Source organism: Phalangium opilio, unplaced genomic scaffold, assembly GCF_054372755.1.
Source record: "Phalangium opilio isolate 3A_F unplaced genomic scaffold, DU_Popi_V2 ptg000022l_1, whole genome shotgun sequence".
Lineage (NCBI taxonomy): Eukaryota > Metazoa > Arthropoda > Arachnida > Opiliones > Phalangiidae > Phalangium > Phalangium opilio.
The window spans coordinates 1778873-1794874 of record NW_028324154.1 but is presented as its reverse complement, the minus strand read 5'-3'; the positions used below and the strand labels follow the sequence as shown (position 1 = coordinate 1794874).

Genomic DNA, 16002 nt, shown 5'->3' with positions numbered 1-16002 from the left:
AACCATATGAGTGAAATGGGTAAACCGGTTAAGTTCGAACGTGGGAAAGTTCACGTCACTCTACATTTCAGGCCCAGAAGAACATGGCACTTGTTATAAGAACTACGTTGAATTCAACCCCCGCCCCATTTTTGACGTGATTGTCAAAGTGTAAGGATGTCTCCATATAATACGGGTCACGTTTCTGTTAAGGATTATGAGGATTATTACCTAAATCAAATTGGACATGGATCCATCCCAGTATATAGAGGTTTGGCCGTGCAACGTGATTATGGTCTGGGGAGTATTATCTCCTCGGGGTTCAGATCAGCCATGCCATTACTTAAAAGGGGTGCCACGTTCCTAGGTCGAAAGTTTTTAAACACTGGCGCGAAAATTGCGACGGATTATACAAGCGGTGTACCTATTAAACAATCATTGAGAACTAGGGGTAAAAAAGCGGGTAGGGAAACATTGAGAAGGGCGGCCGAAGAAGTGACCAAGCTAACTGGAAACGGACGTAAAAGGAAACGCAAAGTGTCACCCATCATCAGTTCTGTTCGAAATAAGAAGAAAAGGTCGTCATCTTTACACCCGGATATATTTTCATAATGTCGCTCGCACACCCAAACTCTATGAACAGCGTCAACTCGGAACTAAATGTTTTTTACGTACCCTATACCCAAACTGGGATAATAGGAAGTCAATGGGTGGAGTATAACTCTACCTCCAACGTAGATGAAAATCAGGCTATTATATTTCCCGTCACCGGGAACTCTGATTCATACTTGGATTTGAAAAACACGCTCCTGCAAGTACAAGTAAAAGTGGTTAAAGCTGATGGGTCTCTACCTAAAGCCGCTGTGTACGATGCGAATGGTGATATAACTACTCAGGCGGATAAAGTTGGACCCGAAAACCTATTACTCTCCAGTCTTTTTAGTGAACTACACGTATCATTGAATGATAGATCAGTTACATCATGTCCTCAACAAAACGCATACAAGAGCATGATTCAAACCTTATTGACATTTAGTGGTCCAGCGAAAAAGAGTTTTTTGACCGGGGCACTATTCTACAAAGATACGGCGGGAGATTTAAACGACTTTTCCGAAAATGAAGGGTTTTTGAAACGGAGTGAATTCGCCCAAAATGGGGTCATAGACTTGATTGGTGTCGTACACGCCGATATATGTCAGTAAAATCGCTTCATCCCCAATCTGGTCGACGTGAATTTTAAATTTATCAAAAGTCCCAACGAATTCTGCTTACATGCGGATGGAATTAAAGCGAAAGTTATATTTACCTACGCTTCGTTATTCATAAGAAGAGTTAAACTAACCCCCGAGATTATGATATCACACGCCAAAACCCTAGAATTGGCCACGATTAAATACCCCATAACACGTACGGAATTTAATACGTTTTCCATATCTCAAGGAAGTAAGATAGCAGTCAAAGACAATTTATTTAGCGGCCAACAACCGAATAAAGTTGTAATTGGATTTGTAGACCAGAACGCGTTTTTGGGTGATTATAAAATGTCGCCTTTTAATTTTAAAAATGAAGCGCTGACTCAAATCACCTTATCCGTTGGTGAGGTTAGCGTACCCCATAAACCCTTAAACCCCAACTTTAAAGATAACCTATGTATGAGATCGTACGCCAATCTCTTTCTTCAAACCGAACAATGGAATATCGACGAGGGTAATTTCATTGACCGTGACGAGTTCGCCAATGGTAATGTTCTTTTCGTATTCGACTTGACCCCCGACCTGAATGGTAGTTCGACTGAAAGTTTCAACTTTATAAAGAACGGTAGTGTCCGATTGGAGTTAATATTTGCCGAAGCGCTACCGGCTACAATTGCCGTCGTTTACTATTCCGAATTCCAATCTTTGATTGAAATTGAAAAAAACCGAGCCGTTCTATTCGATCAAAGCTCATAATGGACTCTCGACAACTCGAGAGAGTATTAAGGCGTGACCCATACACTAGGAATTGTTCCGGGGAATATTTCCGGCGGATAAACTACCACTAACTGTTAAAACATTTCCATCGCTATTTATTGTGAACACTGATACGTCTAAGGGGAGAGGAGGACACTGGACGGTTATATACATTTCGAGGAAAAAGAATACTGAATTCTTTGAAAGCTATGGAAATCCACCTGATTTATTTAAATTTAACGATTTTGTGGAGCGAAACAGCCTAACTGTTACTTTTAATTCACGCCAACTACAGGGGGAATTAAGTCAAACTTGTGGCGGATATTGCATTTACTTTTCATTGTATCGGTGTAGGGGAGTTAAAATGTTTGATATAATAAAACGATTTTCTAAAAATAAAAATGTTAATGATCGTATGATTGCCGAATATATGTACAAGAATTACTCAATAAATCTATCTTAAAACATTTTATTTTCCATTTAAATTGCGTATGTTTTTCGATAGCTTTGGCTTGTCGCCATATTTTATACCATGTTTTTCAAAATAAAGTTTATTTTTCAAATTTCGTTTTCATCTTCCGACTCTAGGGGCCGTATTCTGCAGAAAAGGTATGCTCCTCCCCCAGACTTAAGCTTGCGGATTGGTCGGTCAGGATCGAACTTAGGGCTGTTGGTTGGATATCATGCTGATGACGCCATTTTGACATAGGGCTGTTGATTCGTAAAAATGAATAGGGCAGGCTGCGCAGGCGCTCCTCAACATAGTCAAAATAAACACGAAATTCAAAATTATGAATTTGATGACCGTCGAAACGTTTAGGTTCTTGAATCGGTTACATTACCGACTTTAAGGTTACTTTGATGGTGCTGAACGCACTATGAAGCAGACGACAGCCAGCATTGTTCATTTCTAATTCTACAATGGCCGGTCGTGTTTATGTAGCTGCTGCTGCCCATTTTGATGAACAAGATAATGGTGATATATATCGAAGAAATAGAGGCGATCCCTATCTTTTGCCAGATGCGGAGTATTTAAGTCAATACAGACTCAGTAAAGACAAAGTTCGGAAATTATGTGACAAATTAAGACCTCATTTCGGAAATAAACCCAATCAGGAATATGTTTTGACGGTGGAGCACCAAGTACATGTGGCTCTTCTTTTTTATGGTTCCGGTAGTTTTCAGCATGCGCTCGCCAGTAACTACGAGCACGGCATGAGCCAGCCATCAGTGAGCCGAGCCATAAAAAATGTTACTGAGGCAATCATTGTTCACATGAAGGAGCTGGTTAACTTTCCTACTGGTGAAGCTGAAGTGGCTGCGGTAAAGGTTGGTATTATGTGATACGATAAACCTCCCTAGCACGGTTCTGGCGGGCATGTGGGGTTTCAACTTCACTTTTGTAATAAAATCAGAAGTATAGCCGTTTAAAGTATTCTTCGATCATAGCTTCTCCCCCAGCATAAAGCTCTGAATATATCGGGAATATATCTCCTTTATTAGACATATGTTTGAAAACTACGTTGATATTCATGTTAAACAACCGCGAAATGGTCAGAGGCAATCAAAATGTATTTTTCGGAAATGTGATTTGGTTTAGTTTTGGTGAGATTTGCTTACGCAGTTTCAGGCATTTTAAATGGGGTTTTGGTGTTACATTCATCATGCCAAGTTAAGTTTGCAAGAAAGTTTTTATGGAACCAAAAATTTTAACTTCAATTCAGAGTTCCATTTTTCTTGAACATGGAGACAATATTGAAAATTAAGTATCTCCTATGGTTTTTACAGGCATCATTTAGAGCCAGGTGTTCTTTCCCAGATGTTTTAGGTGCAATTGATTGCACTCATGTGCTAATCAAAGCACCAGTTATTGAACCAAATGCCCACATGGATAGGAAAGGAAATTACTCCCTTAATGTCCAATTGGTAAATGGTGTCCTCCTTGAATGATAATGTGCATACTGACAGTCCTTTTTCTGTACCAGATTTGCGATAATGAAATGCGTATCACTGATGTTTTGGCAAAACATGCTGGTGGGACGCATGACTCATTTATATGGCGTTTCAGCGACATATTTGGGCGTTTTAAGGCTGGAACAATGCCACAAGGGTATCTTTTGGGCGATAGTGGTTACCCGTTACAGCCATTCCTAATGACACCCATTCTCCACCCTGAAACACCAAATGAACAACGCTATAATCAGCGTCATATGTCAGGTAATTGCATTTTGAATTTTTGATTGATAAATAACATAGACCATTCTGACCAATTACGCAAGTGAAAGCTATTGACTGACATTAACTATTTAAGTGATAGTTGTCACTTGTGATATTTTCAAAAATATTTTAAACTATTGGTCACGTTGATACCTGACATAATCAAAGCTAGTGTTGCTGTATTAACTTAGTCAATTAATTGTTATTAACATTTAGGTCGGAATGTTATTGAACGCGTCAATGGCATTTTGAAGATGCGTTTCCGATGCCTAGACATGTCAGGAGGTGCCCTTTGTTATAACCCTAGAAAGGTCACTGACATAATTTATGCTTGCTGCATTTTACACAACTTCTGTTTGGATGAGCCAATGCCTAGGAAGCAAGGTAAATTATAGTTATATATGTTGAATGTTAAATTTTTTCATGTGCATGGATATATGTACATCATTATGATTAGGATGATGGGGGAAGTATGCGTAATCTGAGAGAAACCGGCACGGTTAATGTGTCACAGCTCAGGTTGGATGGGTCGCCAAAAATGGGGAAGAAAGAGTAGGATTCAATGGTAATTGCTTCATCTGTAGCCCTTAGTGTTGAGTCTGGCGATTCCTCCCCCTTTTTGGCGTCCTATCCGACCTGAGCTTTGATACATTAAGCGTGCCGTTTTTCTCTCAGATTACGCATCCTGTAATCTAACTGTTAATCCCATGGTCAGTAAAGGGTGTGTACTAATCTAAATTAGTTACAACAGATTTCTTGACTCCATTTGATTAGAACCAGTTTTAATATAAGGTTTTTGTTTTTAGCTGCACCAGTTGCATTAAATCCGCAACCAAATACCAATGACACCGATGACGAACTTGAAGCAGAACAAGCCCATGACCACAATGAGCTGCTTCAAGCTGGACGGACGATTCGGCAAACATTGATAGCGCTGTAAACGCTGACGTTGGGTGGAAGCACAGCGTTGCAGTTATCACTTTCGCCTCACACCAAGTGGGACATTTTGATCATGAACTGTGGAACCGGTCAACTGCTGCGTAGATTTTGCAAGTTCTCTCCCCATACACTTGTTAAAGGAGTTCTCCTTCGTGGTCTCACCCCGTTTCGCCTTTCCATCAAAACGTGCTGCGGCTAACAGTAATAGTTAGTATAGGACGCTGTCAGTTAGCTGTGTCGGTAGATAAAGCTTGTACTACGCAACGAAATGTGTCTACAATAAGTTCAATAACCCTTAACAATTTGACCTTGACATTTCACGACGCTTTAAACCGAAATATTTTGTGTCGGTCACACAGACCCATTCTTCGTGGAAGGTTGAATAGTGTGCTCAGTTGAAAGCTACACTAAACGTTTTGATCTCACAACTAATCATATTCGGGGTCATTAGTTGAGAACTTTGGAGTCTCATTATTTCCGTATCGCGCGTCACTAATTAGATAATGAGACGTGGCTCACAGTGCAGTAGAACCATTCTTGGTTGAAGATAATGATTTAGAGAACATTCAAAGAACTCGTTTGCGTCAACTGTTCAACAGCCATAATAATGGTTCATTGTAGACGAACGTGCCGATCTGGCGAGACCACTTTTTATGCATCACAAACAGTGGTGGGCACTATCCTATCATTTGATAGTTTTTACACTTGATACGATAGAGAATTTTCTTGAACACTATCAAACTATCAATTTTGATAGTTATTTTAAGAGAAATTTATTTTATAATGATCGATTGAGTTTGAAAGCTCAGAAACAACACTCTAATTTGAAATTATCGATTGATTTGTTAAGATCGCTCCGAAAAAAATATTGATTCTTTTATATGATTTAGCTAACTCCATCTTTTGGATATCTAGAAAAAAAATGATACGCAGTATTTTTCATAAAAAGTATTGATTTTTTGAGTGATATTATGTGCAGCCATCTAGCGAAGAAAAGTAAAAAAATTATTGCTATGTAGTAAATAATGAAATGAGTTATAGAATTATTTCGTCTTATTTTTTACTAAATGATTTTGAGTTGATTTTTAGTAATAATGGCAAGTAACTTTGATAGGTGATATCTATCCATTTTTTGCCCAATAATTTTTAGCTGATTTTGAGTTGATTGTTACTAAGTAACTTTGATAGTGATTTGATAGTTTGGAATTATGATATTATAGGTCAAAAGACTCAAAATCCCATAATTGTAGTTTTGAAGAATGTTAAATTAATTTTTATGGCAAACTTGTCAGAGGGCTCTAATTTTCGTTAATGTATTTAGCGTAAATCTATTTCTCAGTTATCAACTTATCAGCCTCACCACGATAAATAATAGAGTAATTTCGGTTGAGAGGTGGAGTGAACTGTGTATCCCAACGTTGGCCAACTTTGTAAGAGAGTATACTATTTCCCCCCTGTAAGGGGGATATTACTAAGGTAAGAGATAGAGGGTTATGACGTTGCCATTTATGGGAAACAAATTACCAATATGGGGTTAGTATAATATCAAGCTAATTAAGATCTATAAAATTAAATTATTTCCGACACCATTTAAAATCAATTTCGTTCAATATTTCAATAAGATATCCAAAAACACACTACTTAACACTATGGTGATTGGTGAAAAACATTCCCCGGTGCACTGAAGCTAATTAAAAATTTTGTTGTAATTAGAAAATGCTATACAAGACAATAACAATAGTTCAATATATGTTAAAATATATAATTTTTCTATGGTTCACATTTGATGCGTATTTTCCTCTCCTTTATAAGTTGATTGGTGCATTTTTTCAAAATTTGGTTTAATTAAATAATTAATCCAATAACTAAGTTAATAAGGGACATAAATTGGTAGATAGTTGAAACTCTTAAAAATATGCATTTTTTTATGCAGGAGCAAAGGGGCCAGTTTTATATTTATTTATTTATTTTATTAATGAGAGTTTCTTATTATCTTTCAGAATATGATTGAAATATTTATCTACCGCGGAATTTTGTTTCGCAAGTGATTTAAAAATTGATTTGTAGCGATATTTCATTTATAAAATTGAGAGAAAAATTGATCTGTAGCGATATTTTATATATAAAATGAGAGAAAAATTGATCTGTAGCGATATTTTATATATAAAATGAGAGAAAAATTGATCTGTAGCGATATTTTATATATAAAATGAGAGAAAAATTGATCTGTAGCGATATTTTAATTATAAATATGAGAGAAAAATTGACCTGTAGCGATATTTTATTTATAAAAATGAGAGAAAAATTTATAGTTCGGCAAACTATGATACTTTGAAAGGAAAAAAATGATCTGAAGTAGCAAGCGCTTACCCTTTTATTTTTTTATTGAAAGTGTATCGCCATCTGGCAGCAACTACGTGATTTAAAAATTTATCGATCGCTCAATATTATAAAATGAATCATCTTAAAATTGATAGTTTCGCCATCTATTGATATTTTGATAGTGAAAAAATTTATCTAAAGAGCAGTGCCCACCTTTGATCACAAACACATCTCGGCTAAGTTTGTTAATGATCATGATGTACTACACTGGAAACCACACTTTGACCTTTCCCAAATATTATCTATATCTATATAAATCAAAGTCCTGACTGACTGACAGACTGACTGATAATCAACGCCCAGCCCAAACCGCTTGCCCTAGAAGGCTGAAACTTTGCTGGAACGTTACTCGTAAGTAGTAGGCGCGTACTAAGAAAGATTTTTCCAATCCGCCGCCATCTTAAAAAATGGCGCCCATAAATGTAAAAGCTCTTCTCTATGCAACAAAGTCCGCGCGTTTCAACCGATTTCACAAATATTTAGTACTATGGCAACCTATAGACGGGCTGAATGGTTTTTCGGGTTCGATTTGTTGCTATCTTTTTAAATGGCGGCCAAAAACTTAAAAAACCCATCTTTATGGAATAATGTCCGCATGAAAAGTAATAAAAAATGTCCCGACGGGCTAACGGGCAACGCTGAGTGCCTAGGGTGCTACAAAAATATTAGTCATCAGTTAAATCTACCCATTCTTTGTATCATTTTGATGGAAGTTCTTATTACACGCGAGTGACGCCGTGGGTAACAGCTAGTATATATATGTATATATAGAACGTTCAGCTTTGACAAGACAACTCACTAGAACGCTCTCTACACAATGACTGAGAAATCTACAACGCTTGCAACAAACTCAAGCAACCTACCGTCTTAGTAGTGATGACAGTGGCAAGCCAATAAACCTCATCAACGGGAACTATTGTACAGTGAAGGTCTGTCTATTCTCATTTGACACTTTACACTACGAGCCCTCAGTGTTCTATGTTGAATCACTACATGAACCCAACACCACTTACCTCAGAGACGACTTAACTTCTAGCAATGTCCATATCACGTTCAATGGTAGCCTCTACAGCATTGAAGCCATCGCCATACCAACTCCCACTGTACAGGTTTGCCAAAGAAATTGTCTGTTTCCCTACAGCGATTAAGGCTAATCACAGCAGACGTTACAGCTAATGGTGGTAATACACTCAATTACCACCCTTCGTGAGGACATAGTTGAAGAACGCGTCAACACAATGCCTCTGTCATCAATAACGTAAGCACATTATTAGTAGGTCTGTTTCAATTATGAATTAAAGAAATAATGATGATCATATTTTGTAGAATATCACATTACAATGGATGATTCATCTCACAGAAATGGTAAACGTATCACTCGCAGCAGCTTAGTTTCCATCCCGGTTTGAGCCGAGTAAACAATACATCTTACCCATTTGAAGTTTGAGACTATATGTTGAGGCGAATGTAACCGAAAGGCGTCTTATGCGTCTCTTTAACTAATATGACGTCATCATCCAAATAAAACACAATGCGAATCGTCACGTCAAATTCTCAGGCATTGGTCCAGCCTATCACTCTGTCCATACGTCTATGGTTCCACTTTCCTGACTAGGGTTCAGTTCAAGCCCTTGATGGCGCCAAAAATGTGTCATTACAACAAGAGATGCTTCCCATATCGCTCAAGCTTTCGCTGTAGAGCCTGGTAACGCTGAAAAGGAAATGTATTAATTAATGGACATTTAACATTTACGACCAAATAACATAGATATCTGTTAAATGAGTGTAGCTCTTTGCTGATGACGTTAAGCGTATCTTCGATGAACCTATGTGATTGGACAATGGTCGAAGTGATGTAAACTGAACCTGTGAAGAAAGTGAGTGCTTATTATTCTCGCTCCATATATTTAGGACCAGGCTGAATTAGCAATGGTGAAAAGATATTTATTAACGATTACGCATTGCAAGAAACGTGACAAGCATGAACCTCCTACAGACTATAAAGGTGCGAGGCACACCATGAAATCAAGAACATGCAATAGAAAATAATGAGAGTAATCGTTTTTAAATATAGCATAAGCATGCTTAATAAAAACATTAAATTACAATAAAAGCGCATGCCACACTAAGCATGTAAAAGGTTAATTTAAATTACAATAAAAGCGCATGCCAGACTAAGCATGTAAAACATTAAATTAAATGAAATTACAATAAAAGCCCATGTAAACATTAACTTATAGTAAATTACAATAAAAGCGCATGTAAACATTAACTTAAAGTAAATTACAATAAAAGCGCATGCCAGACTAAGCATGTAAAACATTAAATTACAATAAAAGCGCATGCCAGAAAACATTACATTAAATTAAATTACAATAAAAGCGCATGCCAGACTAAGCATGTAAAACATTAAATTACAATAAAAGCGCATGCCAGAAAACATTACATTAAATTAAATTACAATAAAAGCGCATGCCTGACTAAGCATGTAACACATTAAATTAAATGAAAATACAATAAAAGCGCATGCCACACTAAGCATGTAAAACATTAAATTAAATTAAATTTCAATAACAGCGCATGCCAGAAAACATTACATTAAATTAAATTACAATAAAAGCGCATGCCAGACTAAGCATGTAAAACATTAAATTAAGATAAAAGCGCACGCCAAATTTTGCGTGTTATAAATAATAAATGAAATGAAACAAATGATGATTGAGAAAAGCGCATGCCAAATTAAGCGCGAAATAAATAATACAAAATAAATATACATGAAATTAAGCAATACAGTTATGAAAATAAGCAATACAGTAATGAAAATATACAATGAAAATGTGCAATTTAAAGGTACAATGAAAATAAGAAACAAAAGAGAAAAAGGTGCATCTTAAATTAAGCGCGAAATAAATTATAGAAAACAATTTGCATAACAAGTTTTGCATGCAATAAATAAAGAAAAAAGAACGAAACAAAAAGAGGACTTCACGGAAACATGCGTGCAACTAAGGTTTTCAATGCTTCAGCCTGGACCATTGCAGCCTCAGCCTGAAGCTTAGCAGCCTCGGCTTGAATTTTAGCTGCCTCAGCCTTCACCCTTTCTGTTTCATTTTTCTGCTTCTCATTTTCGGCTTTTCTTTCCATCTTTAGTTTCTTGTATTCCAGCCTGGCCCCTTCTTGTTCCAACCTCACCCGTTCATTTTCTGCCAGAACTCCCATTACGGAGTGAAGGTGTTCTTCACGCGCATTGGCTTCATTGGCAGATATAAGAAGCTCTTCTTTGAAGGTTAAAGGTCTCTTCCGACTGTCCCTGTTAGGCAATTCAGCTGTAAAAGAACTGTGTTCAGTTATGATACCAAATACTAAGCAGCGGACGAACACACTGTAAGTGTACGATGTACGTCATTTATCCGCTGTTGTGTTAATGAAACAATTTCATTTGCAGAGCAATGTCTTTTACAAGTAAATTGTCGCAAGATTACAACGAATGTTGCGACAAAAGTTAATGTCATCTTGTGAGGTTCAATGTTTAAGAACAAAACAAGGTCAAATAACTGTGTCGAGGATTATGTTCGATACCACAGCAGACGGTACCAAACATATGAGGAAATAACTATTAACAGGTAACGTTATGATAAACGCCTAGCCACGGGAGTAAATTACCCAATTCATAGAACACTGATAGACATCCGTATTGTATTGTATACGACTTACAATTGGTATCAGACAGTGGCGGTTGGCCATCACTGGTGGTTGCGCTAACAGTTGTTGAGCAACTTGCCTCGGGATCTTGGATAATAAGGAATTAATTAATATTATTCACCATCTGTGTAGTATGTCATCTTACCAAAGCTGGTAAAAAAGGTTGACACATCTTGCGAAAGAGATTCGGATTGATCTTGAAAGGTAATAACAATATTAATTTGAGCGCTTGTTAAAAGAAATTAAATTCGCAAGAAGAATGAGCGAGAGGAAATTTGTTTTCACGCTAAACAGCAGCTTAATCAGTACATACTCTGTTCCAGCTTAGGTTGTCACCACGCACATACCTAGGTCTCTATGTGACGTAGCTTTGAGCGTGCTGACAAGGGACGAAGAAATACTGATTTTCAGCATCTGAAATCTCGAGATTTTAGATCCTGAAAATTAGTATTTCTTTCGTCTCTTGAAACAAATTTCCATGATATTAATATAGACGGAAAGCTTTCAGACATACTGGAATCATTCACGCTTCCAAATCCCTCGGCGCAACTGACATCCAAGACGTCGTGGCGACTATTTAACGGGAAAACAAAGAACTTGGTCATATTTTTATGTATTGAATCGTGTTAGTAACGTAATATGTGTAGGAGTTAAACATTGACGTGGGAATTGAAACATGAGAGCGAGCCAAATCGCAGCCAAATATTGAAACGTGTTATAGGACATGTAGGAAAGAATTTTTATATACAAACACTATACAATAAGTAGCTGGTTTGAGCCTTTTTGAAATGTCTAATCCATTGTTCGAAATAAAAATGTCATTTGGTAATGAATTATCTCAACAATTGCCATAACAATGTTACATTTAGACCTTTTCAGATTAGTTGAAACCGGTTTTAATGTGTCTAGTTGATAATGTTGTATTGTATAATAATAATCAAAGCTTTTGCCTATGAAGGGATATCCACACGAAGCCTATGGCCTTAATGTTCGTAAAGCGTCAATTAAAAATAAGCAACATATTGCATTCAACTGGACATTTGGCAAGTACTGGTAAACTACCCGGTCGCAGAGTTGCATTTCTACTGGGAAATCTTTGAAAGCATATGACTATTATGTTTATATGACAAGAAACTACTAGTAAAGTATATTACAATGGGAGACGAAGTCACAAATATTGGCATTTTCAGGATTGTTTATGAAACTATCAGTGAATGTAGGTAAGGTAAGTATTTCACAACTGGGCCATTCGCTACAGTATGTGTAGGTTACTTACACGACTTCGCAAGGTACAGGTTCTGAGGAAGAGCCGCAAGACGTTTCGCTGTAAATGTAAAAATAACTCTGTTAGTAGTTACTAGACCAACAAGTAACATTCTACAAATGTCCTGGAACCCTCCGAAGAAGGGTTAGGTCACAAACAACATTGTATAATTCCTCAAGGTGCTTGCTTTTACGTCTGAGAGCCAGTTGGCCTTGTAGTAAACAGGTAAAACAAATTATAAGATTTCAGGCCGAATTTTGATGTAAATCCATCTTTTAGAGCGGACACTAACTTTAAAGATGCAATAGCTATTACTGCCAAGAAGGAGTACACTAATATTGTGAAGCCAATGCTCATGGACAGAGCAATTCTCGCAGTTTAGGCTCTAGTCATTTAGGTAAAATGCACCGGAATGTCGGGCTTGAAATACTTATGTCGCAAGCATTACACTTTAGGGCCTTGATTTACAAATAGATACAATTACGCAATAGGTACCATTAACAACAATATCTAATAGGGAAATTGTACGAATAACCGCGGAAAAGACCACTTCACACTGATTACTTATGATGCTCTTGAAATAGGGAAATTAATTGGAATAGTTTGTTAAACAGAGATAAAAATACGTACATAACAAGTTAGGTGACACCTGTCATTGGATGGGACTGTTTGTACAAACAATAACAATAGGATGTGGACAATTCTGAAAGAGGTTTTTCGAAATGTAAATGATCTCATTTATGGGTTAGTGAAACCATTTTAACTCACGATCATTTCCAACCTTATCAAGTTCAAGAAGTATCTTAATGTACACTTGTACCAAATATGGACCGGCGCAATGTGTTTACTATCCTTACCATATATTGTTGGATTACAGAAAGTCACTTACGTTTCAGGAAATTGTGGCGCTGATGAAGGTCCTGGAAGAGATGCACTAAAGGGCACATTGGAAAGTTCGTACCCTCCGGCTATCCCAAAAATGGAGGCCCTTGGAATCAATGCGGCTAAACGAGACTCAATCGGTGTCAGTTCGCTAACACAATTAATTCCTCCACCAGTCTTTTTTGTTTCCATGGCTCTTGTAGCCACTTTATTTTTAAGTGCACTCTTTAGAGCCGCCCACTTCTTTCTAACTTCCTCACCAGTGCGCTCTTGCCCACTGATGTGGTTCAAACGATCAGCAATCGTTTGCCACATTTTTCGCCTCTCCTCCTGAGATTTCCCGTACTGATTATTCAGCAGGGAGGGCACTGCCTCAAGTTGGGAGACAAAACATTCCATTTCATCATCAGAATAAGTCCCCTTCCTAAGTTTTGGTGCCATTTCTTAAGCTATATGGCTTACTAATTAGAAACGAATGTTTGCAAAACTAGAATTTATCAAAATGTATCTGCCAAATTGGAGTAAAATGTATCAACATTGATAAATGAACAGTCACATTTATTTTTCTATTTCACAATTTCATTTATTTTTGTATTTTACAAATTACTCATTAAACGTAAATGCAATCATGACAAGGGAAGACAAAACGATTAAAACAAATGGTTGTTGAAAATTAAAAGTCACATTTTAAATATTATCGTAAAATCATCATTATTACATTACCTTTTCTTCGCAGTTCGGCTGTACGTTACACGTGCAGTAGAGTTGAAAGAAATGAAAGTTTGTGAATTAGTTAAGTCTGTTTAACGGTTTAGGCGCTAGATGGCACGATACACCGAACAGTAAGGTCAAAGGTCTCTTGCACTGACCTTTGAGAGTTAAATGCACTTTCAAGTTGTGTTGACTGGCTTTGCACCGAAATATAGTTACGATTACGTAAAGAACTGAACTGAGCCAGAATGTTCAGGCCCTGCCCATACGGACATCCAATCAACAGCCCTATGTTAAAATGGCGTCATCAGCATGATATCCAACCAACAGCCCTAAGTTCGATCCTGACCGACCAATCCGCAAGCTTAAGTCTGGGGGAGGAGCATACCTTTTCTGCAGAATACGGCCCCAGAAAAAGAGAAAAGAACGTTAGCCAAGCACTTAAACAGTGCTAACCATTGGCTTTTGAAAAAAGAGCGAAAGAATAAGCTTCAATACTATGAAATTGCTCGTCAAAACGCTAATATTCGCAGTTTGAATAAAGAAGTAAAGCGTTTACAGAAAAAAGTTAAAGACAGTGAAAAGTATGACGGTAAATACATGAAGTGTTTAGAGAAACTATTTACACAAAGTGAAATAAAAACAAGTTGGGAAACCAAAATAAACCTCTCCGAGCCGAGACGAATTTACTTTTCAAACACAGGTCCGCAAGCCAATGAGACAAACCGGAAATACATAGTTCTAATCGGCGAGATATTGCCATGATCATTTGGTTTAAAGCGTTTAATAATTTCCTGCGTATCCTCAATTCTAATGAGGACCTAATATGTATCACTTAAATGTGTATTTAACTTTCGGCTCACTCTGAACCGTTAAGACCTACTATAAGAGGACATGAAACAAGGTCAATTATGGTTAAGATCTAGGTTATCTTATCTCATAGATCCAGTCGTTTCAACACGTATGGAGAGATGAAGTATTAACATCCTTATTATTTAATGAAGCCAAAAGTTACGTTTACACTATATATAAATGTAGTAAAGATGAATTAAAAAGTAAACTCCAAATTTTAAATGTTAATATCAAAAGATGTTATGGGAATATCGAGATGAAACAGAGCTTTATAGCTATACAACTTCAAAAAGAATCGTAATGTCGAAAAATATTTAAGTATTTCCATTTAATATTCTGCAAAAAGAAAATGTTATCGTTTTGTAAGAGATCTTTTTATCCTACTCGCTTTATATTAACTTTGATATGCGTGTAGTGTTTCGATTCAGATGCAATCTTCATTACTCGTTCTATATTAACTCTCACTTGTGTCAGTACATAGAAATAAGTTTATCTTAAATAATTAATAAAATATAAATGATATTAATTATTTTAATCGCCAGTAAATAACTTTAAAATTAGTTAAATCGTTTAAAATAAAGTTGTTCCTATTATCTTTCGAAACTTTGCTAATATTGACGTTTAAAGTGAAGGGTACCCCTCTTGCCCGCTTTCTTCAAATTTTGGGATATATATACGATTCGTTTCCATTATAATAATAGATAAAAACGCATTCGCGTGAACCGATGGTGGAAGCCCTGCCATTGGGAGGCTAGACGTTTCTCGTAACCCTAGCCGATCGCCGCGTATATCTTGAAACGAAACGATGACGGAGGAAAAGAAGCCAGAATGTACTGACTGGCGTCCATGAGGAATGGACAAAAGACCTGAAGATGGTGGTGCATAGAAGCTTATGTCAATGTGGAATTGACGAAGAACAGAAGAAGGTGGTGCACAGAAGCTGGTGTCAATGTGGAATTGACGAAGAACAGAAGATGGTGGTGCATAGAAGCTGGTGTCAAGGTGAAATTGACGAAGAACAGAAGATGGTGGTGCTTGGAAGCTAGCAATTACAGACTAGTGTACATGTGGAGTGGACGAAAACCAAAGCTGGTGGTGTTGGAACTCAAGTAGCATAGCCAGAGG

At 37.1% G+C, this 16002-nt stretch overlaps 2 protein-coding genes and 1 long non-coding RNA gene across 8 annotated transcripts; all 3 read left to right on the top strand.

Annotated features, from left to right (window-relative positions):
* Positions 1 to 590: 590 nt before the first annotated feature.
* Positions 591 to 1928, top strand: LOC149694746 (uncharacterized protein F54H12.2-like). The gene is made up of 2 exons (XM_089867436.1): positions 591 to 1177; positions 1232 to 1928. Exons 1-2 carry the CDS (start codon positions 591 to 593, stop codon positions 1926 to 1928), a joined length of 1284 nt encoding a protein of 427 aa, XP_089723562.1.
* A 9245-nt stretch (positions 1929 to 11173) lies between these two features.
* LOC149694745 (uncharacterized) lies at positions 11174 to 12704 on the top strand. Of its 3 annotated transcripts, none has more exons than XR_016382484.1 (3): positions 11174 to 11372; positions 11662 to 12611; positions 12682 to 12704. It is a non-coding gene; the product is annotated as an uncharacterized LOC149694745 (long non-coding RNA). The 3 variants fall into 3 exon arrangements; XR_016382483.1 differs by lacking the exon at positions 12682 to 12704 and having other exon boundaries at positions 11662 to 12393; positions 12464 to 12675; XR_016382485.1 differs by lacking the exon at positions 12682 to 12704 and having other exon boundaries at positions 11662 to 12393; positions 12458 to 12675.
* LOC149694744 (uncharacterized) lies at positions 12701 to 13695 on the top strand. Of its 4 annotated transcripts, XM_089867397.1 has the most exons (3): positions 12716 to 12829; positions 13075 to 13176; positions 13329 to 13695. In XM_089867397.1, the coding sequence occupies exons 2-3, from the start codon at positions 13161 to 13163 to the stop codon at positions 13646 to 13648; spliced, it is 336 nt and encodes a 111-aa protein (XP_089723523.1). In that variant the 5' UTR covers positions 12716 to 12829; positions 13075 to 13160; the 3' UTR covers positions 13649 to 13695. The 4 variants fall into 4 exon arrangements, 2 of the variants coding, with proteins under 2 accessions (XP_089723522.1, XP_089723523.1); XM_089867396.1 differs by having other exon boundaries at positions 12701 to 13176; XR_016382481.1 differs by having other exon boundaries at positions 12924 to 13489.
* Positions 13696 to 16002: the final 2307 nt, after the last annotated feature.